This window comes from Electrona antarctica (assembly GCF_951216825.1).
Source record: "Electrona antarctica genome assembly, chromosome: 4".
Classification (NCBI taxonomy): domain Eukaryota; kingdom Metazoa; phylum Chordata; class Actinopteri; order Myctophiformes; family Myctophidae; genus Electrona; species Electrona antarctica.
This window is the reverse complement of record NC_136809.1, coordinates 40138207-40153765: the sequence shown is the minus strand read 5'-3', so window position 1 is coordinate 40153765 and position 15559 is coordinate 40138207. Positions and strand designations below refer to the sequence as shown.

At 42.3% G+C, this 15559-nt stretch overlaps 2 protein-coding genes and 1 long non-coding RNA gene across 11 annotated transcripts in view; 2 read left to right on the top strand and 1 right to left on the bottom strand.

The window, feature by feature from the left end:
- The window catches only part of fam83gb (family with sequence similarity 83 member Gb), a 67425-nt gene that overhangs the window by 8697 nt on the left and 43169 nt on the right, over nucleotides 1–15559 (bottom strand). The gene's annotated exons all lie outside the window — the stretch shown is intronic.
- LOC306922357 lies at nucleotides 1942–12676 on the top strand. Of its 8 annotated transcripts, none has more exons than XR_013789903.1 (21): nucleotides 1942–2101; nucleotides 3142–3207; nucleotides 3378–3431; nucleotides 3774–3908; nucleotides 4559–4600; nucleotides 4778–4828; nucleotides 5479–5618; nucleotides 6254–6295; nucleotides 6474–6524; nucleotides 7158–7298; nucleotides 7937–7978; nucleotides 8157–8207; nucleotides 8559–8703; nucleotides 9354–9395; nucleotides 9574–9624; nucleotides 9959–10098; nucleotides 10725–10768; nucleotides 11179–11220; nucleotides 11402–11455; nucleotides 11767–11913; nucleotides 12441–12676. It is a non-coding gene; the product is annotated as an uncharacterized lncRNA (long non-coding RNA). The 8 variants fall into 8 exon arrangements; XR_013789904.1 differs by having other exon boundaries at nucleotides 3769–3908; nucleotides 5484–5618; XR_013789905.1 differs by having other exon boundaries at nucleotides 3769–3908; nucleotides 7163–7298.
- gng13a (guanine nucleotide binding protein (G protein), gamma 13a) lies at nucleotides 13484–15500 on the top strand. 2 transcript variants are annotated; one of them, XM_079499887.1, is made up of 3 exons: nucleotides 13484–13753; nucleotides 14699–14800; nucleotides 15359–15500. In XM_079499887.1, exons 2-3 carry the CDS (start codon nucleotides 14703–14705, stop codon nucleotides 15462–15464), a joined length of 204 nt encoding a protein of 67 aa, XP_079356013.1. In that variant the 5' UTR covers nucleotides 13484–13753; nucleotides 14699–14702; the 3' UTR covers nucleotides 15465–15500. The 2 variants fall into 2 exon arrangements, with proteins under 2 accessions (XP_079356013.1, XP_079356012.1); XM_079499886.1 differs by having other exon boundaries at nucleotides 13501–13753; nucleotides 14696–14800.

Genomic DNA, 15559 nt, shown 5'->3' with positions numbered 1-15559 from the left:
ATAGGAGGGGCTAGCACCCCTCAAAAACAAGGGGCGTATATAGGGGACTTTGACCTTCTTTTTTATTTATTTTTACAGGGGCAGGGGCCAGTTTCGAATCGCAGCCACCCATAGGGTGCTCTTTGAGAGCGGTTTTGAAGGAGTCTAGGGATTAACATTTCTTAATGGCTGTTGGTAGGGCGTTACACATTTTAGTGGTATAGGAGCAAATAAATTTAACCCCTTGTTTAAATTGAGCTGAATCTGGGTTGCATGTGGTTGTTGAACTCCCTCTGGTTGTGATTATTTGTTGACATTAAGAAAGTATTTTGACAGGTACATGGGTGTACAAGCTATAATAGAGATAGAGGGCTTACACCAAGGCCTAATCTATTTTCTCAAATGTACAGTGACAAGACGCTGTAGCAGGGCATGCCTATGAAATGGAAAGAACAAAGGCAGAATTAAAAACAAGTTCAAAGAAGGGTCTGAGGTCAAAGTCAATATTGACTTAAAGGCCCTTAAAACAAGGCTCCAGACTTCCCAAAACAAACTGGCCGGGCTACTACTTGGCCTCACTCCCCGAACCCACCTCACCCCTGCCCATTTTGACAGGCTGGAATGGCTTAGGGTTGACACTTGACAGAGTACAGCATCTTGCAATGGGTCTGGTCCACAAGATTCGCTACACCACTAAGATATACCCATGTACCTGTGACTGTCTGTAAATACTTCCTTAATGTCAACGAAGTCCACACCCACAAACCATGTGCAACCCAGATTCGGCACAAACAAGGGACTAAATTATTTTCGCTCCTATGCCACCAAAATGTGGAACGCCCTACCAACAGTCATTAAGACATGTGAATCCCTTGACTCCTTCAAAACCGCTCTCTAGGGCACCTACGGACAGTTGCAATTCAAAACTGGCACCCGTAAAATCTGAATTCCCCCACCCTTTTCCGCTCACTGTTATTGTTATTTTCCCAGATTACCTCATTTTATGATGATTTTCCTGTTTTTGATTGTAAAGAAGTGTATATTTGTACGTCTCTATATGTTCTGATGAATTGAAAAGGGTGGACCATATATTGTAAACAAGTGTAATGCTTTATGGTGTCATCTAGCCCCTCTCGGAACCCTCCGTAAAGTTTCTGAAATTTGGATGTTACTTTACGTAGGGTCCCTATGCATTTATTCCACACGTTATGGTACACAGATGTACATACCCTCCGTGCAGGCCGTGCTGCGGCCTGCGGCCTTTTGGTGGTGGTGAGATGTTTCAAAAGAAGCATAAATCGGCTATAGGAGACAAACAATACTTAACGGCTTCTGCGCCAAATTAAATTTCTCTCACATTTCCGTTGTCTCCTATAGCTGATTTATGCTTCTTTTGAAACATCTCACCACCACCAAAAGGCTGCAGGCCGCAGCACGGCCTGCACGGAGGGTATGTACATCTGTGTACCATAACGCGTGGAATAAATGCATAGGGACCCTACGTAAAGTAACATCTAAATTTCAGAAACTTTACGGAGGGTTCCCAGAGGGGCTAGGTGTCGTCCACAGTTAACAGCTTTTGTATTGAGTTGTAAATGTAGGCCTACTGTAATTCTCCAAACTGTTAATACATACATCAATCAATCAATCAATCAATCAATCAATCAATCAATCAATCAATCAAACCCATAGGTGACAACGTTTTAAGATAATAAACCCATGAAGCCTCATATTTAATTAAGTGGTCAAATTGTTGATTTTATCTTAAACTGGCTTGGGATCGGTTTATCTAAAACGGAAGTTCGCTTTGAGAAGATGGTAATTGTAGTCTTCTTAAATTCTGCAGAATCTGCACGTTGCGTTTCTGTCCCAGTCAGAACTACAAATGAAAGCTATTGGCTACCGGCGGACACCGTCACCACCATAGAACCAGAAGCGATTCTCTATTTATTCACGGCGCCTCATGTCTTTACTTCCTTTCTCCCTTGTCCTCCTCAAAGACTGGACGTTATTTGGACCTCGTGTAGTAAATAATGTCTTTGTTTTCTGGGTTTCAGGGTCGTAATGCTACTAGTACACACAGTGCACAGTAGTACCGCTCAAACACAAAGTAGAGACAGAGGTGAGTTTTCTTTTACTGTGCGATTCTTTTGCACCCATATTATAACTGGCTGCACCCTGGTGAACTGAGCAGCACCACGTGGCTAACGAATCAACTAAACTGTTTAATGTAACACTAGCACTGCAGGTTGTGAGAACGTTGTAGCCTATCTGGTATAATAAGCTCAATAATGGCCTTTGAGTAGGCCCTTAGCAAAGTTAGCAGGCCTATGTCAATGACATGCTTTAGCTTTTACATGCTACACTGCACGAGGTAGTTATTGCTGGTCATAGGCATTTACAATACTAATTAATTTGCAGACTTCAAAAAGTTTAACTTATTTTGAGCTGAACACCATAATATGGACATTTCCTCACCCGTTAACATGTTGCAATCTTTAAAAACAAACAAACTTAGTGTCAAGTAACTAATTTGAGAGACGGGTTGCAGACCACTACCTTGCATGTGTGGTCTACTAGAGCAGTTGTTCCCAAACTTTCATGTCAAGGACCCCCAAATTCACACTAATTAGCCCGCGGACCCCCATTTGAGAAGAGATGCCAGGGACCCCCATAAGAGAAGATTTTTTTTTTACGGCTGTAGCAGTTCTCAACCCATTGAATTTCAAGGACCCCCAGTTTGACATGCATTAGTCTGTCTACGGACCCCCATTTAATGGCATTTCTATCTTTGGGATGGGGTGCATACTTAGTTTAGACTAGTCATTGGTTACTGTTAGACATGGGTTAGGTTTAGGTGTGCTGCCCCGTGGGAGGTTAGGGTGAGGTTTTGAACCTAATGGACCCATTAGGGTCCATTTTGTGTTCTCAAAGTGCATGCCAGATAAACTGGGTGGTCTTTGGCTCTGTCATTGGCAGTCACTCAACTATCCTACACTTTTCTAATCTCTATACTAGGTTCTAGTCACTGGTGAAGTGTTTGTATGTACAGTTAATTTCGAATCACTGGTGACCTGGTCCTATGAAGCTAGAATGTGATCATCACTGACCTGGTTCTATGAAGCTAGACATTAAGCCACAATGTTCTCTCTGGTCTTCTAGGTATGTGGCCATGATGATGATGAAAGGACAAGAAGATGCTAATGAAAGGACAAGACACACAAACTGGTAATTATTTGACAAACTGATCTGTGTCACTTAACCTGGCTATGATTATAAACTTGCCCTCACTGAATATGTAATGATGGACTTATTTTACTGAGCCACATGTTTTAATGTCCAGAGCAGTTCTGGTCTCATGACCACCACGTTTTAACGTGTTTTACCTTTCATAACAGGCCATCCATGGGTGACAGAGGGTTGCCATGTCTGGATGACCATGTGAACAACAGGTACAGTAGGCCTTTATCTGTCTTACAGCTGGTACTCTTAGCCTGCTGAGAAAGCTTGTCCTCTGAACACAATTCAGCATTTGGCTGAAACCTAAAACCCTACGTTCTTCCTCATGTACTTTTAAAGCCAGTGATGACATACATTATTTTTTCTGACACCTCGTATGAGAGTTGCACTGCAGCTCCTGATTCTAATGCTTTATCTGAGGCTTCTTTATCATGTAATGTTTGAGGAATCCAGAAGTATACATTTTTTTTCCCCCCCCACAATTGACATGTCTATCACTCTGCTTTTGAGAGTCCTACTGATGTTTACTATTTTGCCCTAATTTGCTAGGTCAGTCTGTACCAGGAAGAAAAAGGTCCAATACTTTGACATGAAGGCAAGCTATGATTTCCCTCAGTCATGAGTGAAAACTAAAGGCCTGACGACAACTAGCTTGGAAGACTAAGTCTATCAATACTCAAAAGCCAGATGTGAGTCAATGTGTCAGACTTGTTTGAACCACAATGTCAAATGCTGTCGGTTGTTATGGGTTTTGCTAAATGGTGCCATGAACATTTTCTCTTTGATGACATTAAGCCCATAAGTATTATTTAGTATCATGTACTCATGGCATGCTGTCCTAAGGACCAGGGCTTTGAACGTAGCCCCAGGTTCTCCAACTGCATGCCAGATAAACTGGGTGGTCTTTGGCTACCGTGGCTCCTGTGTCATTGGCAGTCACTCAACTATCCTACACTTCTCTAGGTTCTGTCACTGGTGACTTAACAGTGCGTTTTAACAGCGGGCGAGCATCGGCCGACACATCGCCTGTTATCGCCCGAAAATATGTTTTTTTTTTTTTTTTTTTGGGTAATCTTTTCGGATGATGTTGCTCCGCCCACTTTTCGACCATCGCCTGTTCGCCTGCTATCACCGGTAGTCACTGGGTCCCATAGACAAATAATGCACTAATGGAAAATTGTTCTGGCTGTCGCCTGCTGTTAAAATGTAATGTTTGTAATATACAGTTAATTTCTTTCAAGGTTGCAATCACTGGTGCTATGACGCTAGAATGTGACCGTCACTGACCTGGTTCAATGAGGCTAGACATTAAGCCACAATGTTTTCTCTGGTCTTCTAGGTGTGTGGCCATGATGCTGATGAAAGGACAAGACACAAACTGGTAATTATTTGACAACCTGATCCATGTCACTTATAATAATAACCTGGCTATGATGATAAACTTGCCCTCACTGAATATCTAATGATGGAATTATTTTACTGAGCCACATGTTTTAATGTCGGAACAGTTCTGGTCACATGACCACCATGTTTTAAAGTGTTAAACCTTTCATAACAGGCCATCCATGGGTGACAGAGGGTTGCCATGTCTGGATGACCATGTGAACAGGTACAGTAGACTTTTATCTGTCTTGCAGCTGGTTCGCTTAGGGGCGACTCACACGGTCGCAACAGATTGATGTATGCTTGTTGTATGCAAAGGGTGTGATACAGCTTGCCCCAATGCATTTCCAACTGGAGTCGCATGGTTTGACACAACATTTGTGTTGTATGAGGGGGAGGGGGGCAGTCAAAACGCAGCCGAAAGCCGTACAACAGCTTGTAGTCCAAAATGTTGTATCAAACCATGTAACTTCCATTGGAAATGCATTGGGGCGGCCATGACACTTACATCTTGCTTACATCTAGCATGCATCAATGTTCTATGCTAGATCGAAAGGTGTGAGTGAGGCCCTAGCCTGCTGAGAAAGCTTGTCCTCTGAACACATGTCAGCATTTGGCTAAAACTGCAACTAAAACCCTACATTATTCCTCATGTACTTTTAAAGCCAGTGATGACATACATTATTTTTTCTGACACCTCGTATGAGAGTTGCACTGCAGCTCCTGATTCTAATGCTTTATCTGAGGCTTCTTTATCATGTAATGTTTGAGGAATCCAGAAGTATACATCCTTTTTTTTCCCTTCACAATTGACATGTCTATCACTCTGCTTTTGAGAGTCCTACTGATGTTTACTATTTTGCCCTCATTTGCTAGGTCAGTCTGTACCAGGAAGAAAAAGGTCCAATACTTTGACATGAAGGCAAGCTATGATTTCCCTCAGTCATGAGTGAAAACTAAAGGCCTGACGACAACTAGCTTGGAAGACTAAGTCTATCAATACTCAAAAGCCAGATGTGAGTCAATGTGTCAGACTTGTTTGAACCACAATGTCAAATGCTGTCAGTTATGCATTTTGCTAAATGGTGCCATGAACATTTTCTCTTTCATGACATTAAGCCCATAAGTATTATTTAGTAACATGTACTCATGGCATGCTGTCCTAAGGACCAGGGCTTTGAACGTAGCCCCAGGTTCTCCAACTGCATGCCAGATAAACTGGGTGGTCTTTGGCTACCGTGGCTCCTTCTGTGTCATTGGCAGTCACTCAACTATCCTACACTTCTCTAGGTTCTAGTCACTGGTGACTTAACAGTGCGTTTTAACAGCGGGCGATCATCGGCCGACACATCGCCTGTTATTGCCCGAAAATATGTTTCTTTTGGGTAATCTTTTCGGATGTTGCTCCGCCCACTTTTCGACCATCGCCTGTTCGCCTGCTATCACCGGTAGTCACTGGGTCCCATAGACAAATAATGCACTAATGGAAAATTGTTCTGGCTGTCGCCTGCTGTTAAAATGTAATGTTTGTAATATACAGTTAATTTCTTTCAAGGTTGCAATCACTGGTGCTATGACGCTAGAATGTGACCGTCACTGACCTGGTTCAATGAGGCTAGACATTAAGCCACAATGTTCTCTGGTCTTCTAGGTGTGTGGCCATGATGCTGATGAAAGGACAAGACACAAACTGGTAATTATTTGACAACCTGATCCATGTCACTTATAATAATAACCTGGCTATGATGATAAACTTGCCCTCACTGAATATCTAATGATGGAATTATTTTACTGAGCCACATGTTTTAATGTCCAGAACAGTTCTGGTCACATGACCATCATGTTTTAACGTGTTAAACCTTTCATAACAGGCCATCCATGGGTGACAGAGGGCTGCCATGTCTGGATGACCATGTGAACAGGTACAGTAGACTTATCTGTCTTACAGCTGGTTCGCTTAGGGGCGACTCACACGGTCGCAACAGATTGATGTATGCTTGTTGTATGCAAAGGGTGTGATACAGCTTGCCCCAATGCATTTCCAACTGGAGTCGCATGGTTTGACACAACATTTGTGTTGTATGAGGAGGAGGGGGGCAGTCAAAACGCAGCCGAAAGCCATACAACAGCTTGTAGTCCAAAATGTTGTATCAAACCATGTAACTTACATTGGAAATGCATTGGGGTGGCCATGACACTTACATCTTGCTTACATCTAGCATGCATCAATGTTGTATGCTAGATCGAAAGGTGTGAGGCCCTAGCCTGCTGAGAAAGCTTGTCCTCTGAACACATGTCAGCATTTGGCTAAAACCCTACATTATTCCTCATGTACTTTTAAAGCCAGTGATGACATACATTATTTTTTCTGACACCTCGTATGAGAGTTGCACTGCAGCTCCTGATTCTAATGCTTTATCTGAGGCTTCTTTATCATGTAATGTTTGAGTAATCCAGAAATATACATCCTTTTTTTTTTTTTCCACAATTGACATGTCTATCACTCTGCTTTTGAGAGTCCTACTGATGTTTACTATTTTGCCCTCATTTGCTAGGTCAGCCTGTACCAGGAAGAAAAAGGTCCAATACTTTGACATGAAGGCAAGCTATGATTTCCCTCAGTCATGAGTGAAAACTAAAGGCCTGACGACAACTAGCTTGGAAGACTAAGTCTATCAATACTCAAAGTGCCAGATGTGAGTCAATGTGTCAGACTTGTTTGAACCACAATGTCAAATGCTGTCAGTTATGGGTTTTGCTAAATGGTGCCATGAACACTTTCTCTTTCATGACATTAAGCCCATAAGTATTATTTAGTATCATGTACTCATGGCATGCTGTCCTAAGGACCAGGGCTTTGAACGTAGCCCCAGGTTCTCCAACTGCATGCCAGATAAACTGGGTGGTCTTTGGCTACCGTGGCTCCTGTTGTGTCATTGGCAGTCACTCAACTATCCTACACTTCTCTAGGTTCTAGTCACTGGTGACTTAACAGTGCGTTTTAACAGCGGGCGATCGTCGGCCGACACATCGCCTGTTATCACCCGAAAATATGTTGGGTTTTTTTGGGTAACGGATGATGTTGCTCCGCCCACTTGTCGACCATCGCCTGTTCGCCTGCTATCACCGGTAGTCACTGGGTCCCATAGACAAATAATGCACTAATGGAAAATTGTTCTGGCTGGCGCCTGCTGTTAAAATGTAATGTTTGTAATATACAGTTAATTTCTTTCAAGGTTGCAATCACTGGTGCTATGACGCTAGAATGTGACCGTCACTGACCTGGTTCAATGAGGCTAGACATTAAGCCACAATGTTTTCTCTGGTCTTCTAGGTGTGTGGCCATGATGCTGATGAAAGGACAAGACACAAACTGGTAATTATTTGACAACCTGATCCATGTCACTTATAATAATAACCTGGCTATGATGATAAACTTGCCCTCACTGAATATCTAATGATGGAATTATTTTACTGAGCCACATGTTTTAATGTCCAGAACAGTTCTGGTCACATGACCATCATGTTTTAACGTGTTAAACCTTTCATAACAGGCCATCCATGGGTGACAGAGGGCTGCCATGTCTGGATGACCATGTGAACAGGTACAGTAGACTTATCTGTCTTACAGCTGGTTCTCTTAGCCTGCTGAGAAAGCTTGTCCTCTGAACACATGTCAGCATTTGGCTGAAACTGCAGCTAAAACCCTACACCTACATTATTCCTCATGTACTTTTAAAGCCAGTGATGATAAACATTATTTTTTCTGACACCTCGTATGAGAGTTGCACTGCAGCTCCTGATTCTAATGCTTTATCTGAGGCTTCTTTATCATGTAATGTTTGAGGAATCCTGAAGTATGTCCTTTTCTTTTTTTTCCCCCTTCACAATTGACATGTCTCTATCACTCTGTGAGTCCTACTGATGTTTACTACTATTTTGCCCTCATTTGGTAGGTCAGTCTGTACCAGGAAGAAAAAGGACCAATACTTTGACATGAAGACAAGCTATGATTTCCCTCAGTCATGAGTGAAAACTAAAGGCCTGACGACAACTACAGTAGCTTGGAAGACTAAGTCTATCAATACTCAAAAGCCAGATGTGAGTCAATGTGTCAGACTTGTTTGAACCACAATGTCAAATGCTGTCAGTTGTTATGGGTTTTGCTAAATGGTGCCATGAACATTTTCTCTTTGACATTAAGCCCATAAGTATTATTTAGTATCATGTACTCATGGCATGCTGTCCTAAGGACCAGGGCTTTGAACGTAGCCCCAGGTTCTCCAACTGCATGCCAGATAAACTGGGTGGTCTTTGGCTACCGTGGCTCCTTCTGTGTCATTGGCAGTCACTCAACTATCCTACACTTCTCTAGGTTCTAGTCACTGGTGACTTAACAGTGCGTTTTATCAGCGGGCGAGCATCGGCCGACACATTGCCTGTTATCGCCCGAAAATATGTTTATTTATTTTTTGGTAATCTTTTCGGGTGATGTTGCTCCGCCCACCTTTCGACCATCGCCTGTTCGCCTGCTATCACCGGTAGTCACTGGGTCCCATAGACAAATAATGCACTAATGGAAAATTGTTCTGGCTGTCGCCTGCTGTTAAAATGTACTGTAATGTTTGTAATATACAGTTAATTTCTTTCAAGGTTGCAATCACTGGTGCTATGAAGCTAGAATGTGACCGTCACTGACCTGGTTCAATGAGGCTAGACATTAAGCCACAATGTTTTCTCTGGTCTTCTAGGTGTGTGACCATGATGCTGATGAAAGGACAAGACACAAACTGGTAATTATTTGACAACCTGATCCATGTCACTTATAATAATAACCTGGCTATGATGATAAACTTGCCCTCACTGAATATCTAATGATGGAATTATTTTACTGAGCCACATGTTTTAATGTCCAGAACAGTTCTGGTCACATGACCACCATGTTTTAACGTGTTAAACCTTTCATAACAGGCCATCCATGGGTGACAGAGGGCTGCCATGTCTGGATGACCATATGAACAGGTACAGTAGACTTTTATCTGTCTTACAGCTGGTTCGCTTAGCCTGCTGAGAAAGCTTGTCCTCTGAACACATGTCAGCATTTGGCTAAAACGGCAACTACAACCCTACATTATTCCTCATGTACTTTTAAAGCCAGTGATGACAAACATTATTTTTTCTGACACCTCGTATGAGAGTTGCACTGCAGCTCCTGATTCTAATGCTTTATCTGAGGCTTCTTTATCATGTAATGTTTGAGGAATCCTGAAGTATACATCCTTCACAATTGACATGTCTCTATCACTCTGCTTTTGAGAGTCTTACTGATGTTTACTATTTTGCCCTCATTTGCTAGGTCAGTCTGTACCAGGAAGAAAAAGGACCAATACTTTGACATGAAGGCAAGCTATGATTTCCCTCAGTCATGAGTGAAAACTAAAGGCCTGACGACAACTAGCTTGGAAGACTAAGTCTATCAATACTCAAAAGCCAGATGTGAGTCAATGTGTCAGACTTGTTTGAACCACAATGTCAAATGCTGTCAGTTATGCATTTTGCTAAATGGTGCCATGAACATTTTCTCTTTCATGACATTAAGCCCATAAGTATTATTTAGTAACATGTACTCATGGCATGCTGTCCTAAGGACCAGGGCTTTGAACGTAGCCCCAGGTTCTCCAACTGCATGCCAGATAAACTGGGTGGTCTTTGGCTACCGTGGCTCCTTCTGTGTCATTGGCAGTCACTCAACTATCCTACACTTCTCTAGGTTCTAGTCACTGGTGACTCTTAACGGTGCGTTTTAACAGCGGGCACGCATCAGCCGACTCATCGCCCAATCGCCCGGAAAGATTAATTATTTTTATATTTTTGGGTGATGTTGCTCCGCCCACTTTTCGACCATCGCCTGCTATCGCTGGTATTCGCCGGGTCCCATAGACAAATACTGGAAGATGTGTCTGGCTGTCGCCCACTGTTGAAACGTACTGTAATGTTTGTAATATACAGTTAATTTCTTTCAAGGTTGTAATCACTGGTGCTATGAAGCTAGAATGTGACCATCACTGACCTGGTTCTATGAAGCTAGACATTAAGCCACAATGTTCTCTCTGGTCTTCTAGGTGTGTGGCCATGATGCTGATGAAAGGACAAGACATACAAACTGGTAATTATTTGACCTAAAACAGACCCAGTCACGTATTATTATATTAATAACCTGGCTATGATGATAAACTTGCCCTCACTGAATATGTAATGATGGACTTATTTTACTGAGCCACGTGGGGCGGCAGTGGATCGGCGTAGAGTTGCCCAGTTCGATCCCAGGCTCCCCCTGAGTTTGTGTCAAAGTGTCCTTAAGCAAGACTCTGAATTTTGCTCCTGATGTGCAGGTTGGTGCCTTGCATGGTTTCCTCCGTCATCAGTGTTTGAATGTGTGTGTGGGTGAATGTATGTAATGCACAATCTCTATGTAAAGCGCCTGGGATAAAGGTGCTATATAAATGCACCATTTACAATGTGACTTGGTGCTATGAAGCTAGACATTAAGCCACAATGTTCTCTCTGGTCTTCTAGGTGTGTGGCCATGATGCTGATGAAAGGACAAGACACAAACTGGTAATTATTTGACAAACTGATCCATGTCACTTATTATAATAATAACCTGGCTATGATTATAAACTTGCCCTCACTGAATATCTAATGATGGAATTATTTTACTGAGCCACATGTTTTAATGTCCAGAACAGTTCTGGTCACATGACCACCATGTTTTAACGTGTTAAACCTTTCATAACAGGCCATCCATGGGTGACAGAGGGCTGCCATGTCTGGATGACCATGTGAACAACGGGTACAGTAGACTTTTATCTACTCTGGTTCTCTTAGCCTGCTGAGAAAGCTTGTCCTCTGAACACGTCAGCATTTGGCTGAAACGGCAACTAAAACCCTATGTTCTTCCTCATGTACTTTTAAAGCCAGTGATGACAAACATTATTATTTCTGACACCTCGTATGAGAGTTGCACTGCAGCTCCTGATTCTAATGCTTTATCTGAGGCTTCTGTATCATGTAATGTTTGAGGAATTTGGAATCCTGAACTATACCTAATTTGATATTAACTTTTTTTTCCTCCACACATTTTCTTCCCCTTACAATTGCCAGGTCTCTTGTCATTTCCAGAAGGCCTTAATGGGTCTGTTACTGTTAGCTAGCTCAGAAGGGACAGTCTTCCCGACTCCTGCCACAACATTCCACAAGTGTTGCCATAGCTGCAATTGACGGAATGTGAGATGTCTACAGGAAGCACTGGTGAGTTTTATCTTCATATGCCATCATCAGACGGAAACAACAGGAAGTCAAATAATTGATATCCTGTACTGGGGAAATCTGTTGCATTGAACTGCGGTTTTGTGGTTTTATAGGTTGCTCGTGTTTCCACATGACCTTGAAAAGCCAGTGATGGACAAAACAAATGTCTGACACCTCGTATGAGAGCTGCACTGAAGCTCCTGATTCTAAATTCTGATTTTGTATTGACCTGTACTTTGGTTGAACTGTACCCATTCTACAAACTGAATACAAATTTTCAATTCTTCAATCAATCATCTGAGGCTGATGTAATGTTGGAGGAAAGTGGTCTTGAATGTCATAAATGTCATTTGTTTGACATCTTTCATCTATTGTCTCGCAGTTGAGATGTCAGCCTGTCATCTCTGAAAATTAGACTCGCTTGCTTGTGGAAATTGTATTTTTAATCTGTAGCTCGGTATGATGAGCCAAGACCTCATGGAAACTGTCATACCAGAATTTATAATAATCTGTCTAATCTTTTTCAGATATCTGACATTGAAGAACTTTGAGACCTGAAGCTGGCTTAATGCACAACTGCATAATGTTAACATCCATGGAATTTGACGGAGTGTATTGCTCTGCCATTCACATATACTGTATAAGAGTAATATTTTATGAAGGCCTATGCTGGAAAAGTCACATGTTGCTGCTTGTATCTTTAGACATTGGTGACAAATAAAACTTAGACATTGGTGACAAATAAAACTTTTTGAATCTTGAAGGCTTATCATTTTTCAGCTCCAAATGTGAGCCTGTACCTCGCGCTACTTGTGTCTAAAGCAGAGGTTCCCAACCACTGGCACGTGTACCACTGGTGGTTCTTGAGCCCCCCTCTGGTGGTACACAGGAGTTGCCCAAAAAAGGAGAAATACAAAAGTGGAATGAAATTTATATTACAGGCAGTTCTGCCAAGAAGATTTGAGGACTGATTAATCACAGCAATATCATCAGTTGTGCTGATTAGTGATCTGATTAGACTGTTTTGTCAGAGCAGCAGCATACATATACATTACTGTATTTAAACATCAGTTATTATGGTGGTACATGGATAGCCAAATATTTTCTGAGGTGGTACTTCAGTATTAAAAAGGTTGGGAACCAATGGTCTACTATACTTTAGTAACTAAGTATTCAATCAATGGTATTTTGTCCAGAGTAAATGGGTTATTCTTAAATTATTTGACTTATGGGGGACAGTCACACTTAAGACCAGTGCCCACGGCCATTGACATGTACAGTCTACACATCAATGACCCAAACTATGATTTTAGGACTAGGTTTATTTTGAGTTTACCTATAACGCTACTCTGGCAAAATAACTACGTTGCTCATATCCATCATACTTGGAAGAGTTTTTCCACTCGGGTCTGTTTTGCAAAAAAGGACATAAAATGAGGCTGAAGGGGATTGGGTTTCCATTTGCATACACGCGAATGCCTACTTTTATAGCTTTGCTTGTGGGACATGACATGGCCTCATTTGCAAGCTTCCTGCCTCAGCCGGGAGGCACTCGGAGGATTTCCATACAGCTCGTTTGCCTAACAAACCAGAGGGAGCCCTCAGCCCCGTGCAAGTGCGCATCTCCTTAACAGTCGCTACCAAAGGGAAGGGAGGTGCCCTGCGCCACATCCCAGCCGCACAAGGACCTCCTGCACTGTCGCTTAAGCAACGACTTCTCTTCTCTGCCGGGGAAAAATCTCACCACAGCACATCTATTCGTGACAGGCTGTTTCCACTTCCAATCTCGTCCCGACAACAGAACGGTTCTCTCGCTGACTGTTGTAGGCCCTGACTGACGGTGAGAGCACTATTCTAGCTAGATATCCGTTAGCTGATGAATGTTTATTATGGGACGTAAGGCAGGCTGTTTCGAATCGGCTAATGATCATCACGGTACATATTTTAATTCACTAGACGCTCGTTCGATGTAAACAATTGGATGCCGTTCGCCGACCGATATGCGGCATTTATTTTAACATTTTATTTTGCCATTTAAAAAAATGAAGCAAATACGGCTGTTTATTGAAGCGAATCTTCAAACATCTGGATATAGGAGCTAGAAAGTAGGCCTGCCGTTATGTGGTCTGTTTAGTGCAGACAAGAAAACGATCATATGCCTGTACAGCCCTGTATGATGGAGGAAGCAGGCTTCTATTGCAGTAGTCAGTAAATACCTATACGATTACACGTGAACATAAATCCTTTGCTTTTGCTTGGAATAATACCGGATGCGGTGGAGCAGATGTTGCCTGACTGATGCGGTCACCTGAAACAGGCTCTAGTCTAGATCCCCCACCTACTTAGATCCATTAAATAGATGGACTGGGAGAGGAAATTATGTTCTAAAAGGTTTCTGAATTGATCGACACATTTTGACAACGTTGGGTGATCTGGCATTGCAGTTTTTAGTTCTCAGCAGCTATGAGGATAACACTCAGGGTGTACTTATTCATTCATTGTAGATTTAAATAAGGACAATAACATCTAACCATTACTGTCCAACTGTGAGAACATGTAGGGCAGGCTATTAAACAGAGTTTACAGCTACTGCTATAAACAATAGCTATACGGTTATAAACCGCTGCTTATGAGGAACTCACTTTGATGCACTCTTTCGATTATATAAAAACAGATTCAATTCCTATCAAACGTTTACATGAAGGTACAATTCTGTGACCTGAATTGTGCGTGCCGTGCAGACAAAACCATGCTGCGCTTTACTCTGTGGTCATGTTTACAGCAGCACCATGGATGAGTTAGATGTACCTCAGATGAAGAGAGAGGTGGAGAGCCTTCAATACCAGCTGGCCATCAACAGAGAGAAGTCCTCCATCACAGTCACAGAGTGAGTACACACACATAAGATGACTTCTTGTGTACTGGATTAACAGTAGAGATGTACAGAAAGATGCCATTTTTTCCTTCCCGATACCCAGAAAATTGTCCTTTCATTGTCAATGGCATTTAATGTTTGTTAGGACAACATTTGGGTTACACACACCAAAAGCTGGAAGGGCAGTGCTTCTCCAAGTTGGATCCAGGCCCAGGGACTGAGGGTTTCTCGAGGGCGTTCCAAATGGACCCTTGCAGGTCTGTAACTCTGAGTGTACAAATGGAAGCAAATGGGTCCATTTGTACACTCAAGAGTATGGGGGTCCTTGAAATTAATAGGTTGTAGAACCACTGATCTAGGAATAAATATTAAAAAATACATGAAACAGTAGTGCAACATCAACTGAATCATTCAAAATACAAAATAATTGATTATTGTAAATTACATATGTGATAATGTGTTATGGGAATGGCATACATACCAACATTATAAGCAGTATCGGCAGCTTTTCCGATACTGGTATTGGTATAACTTTGTGTGTGTGTGTGTGTGTGTGTGTGTGTGTGTCAGGCTGGTCAAGTGGATCGAGGGGTGCGTGTGTGAAGATCCGTTCCTGAACCCCGAGCTGATGAGAGCCAATCCCTGGGTGGAGAAGGGCAAGTGTGTGATCCTCTAACGGTCACACACAATCATGGACACGCACAAACTAAAGACACATGCACCCACACACACAATCATTATGCACTCTGTCACAATCTCTCATGCAATGCA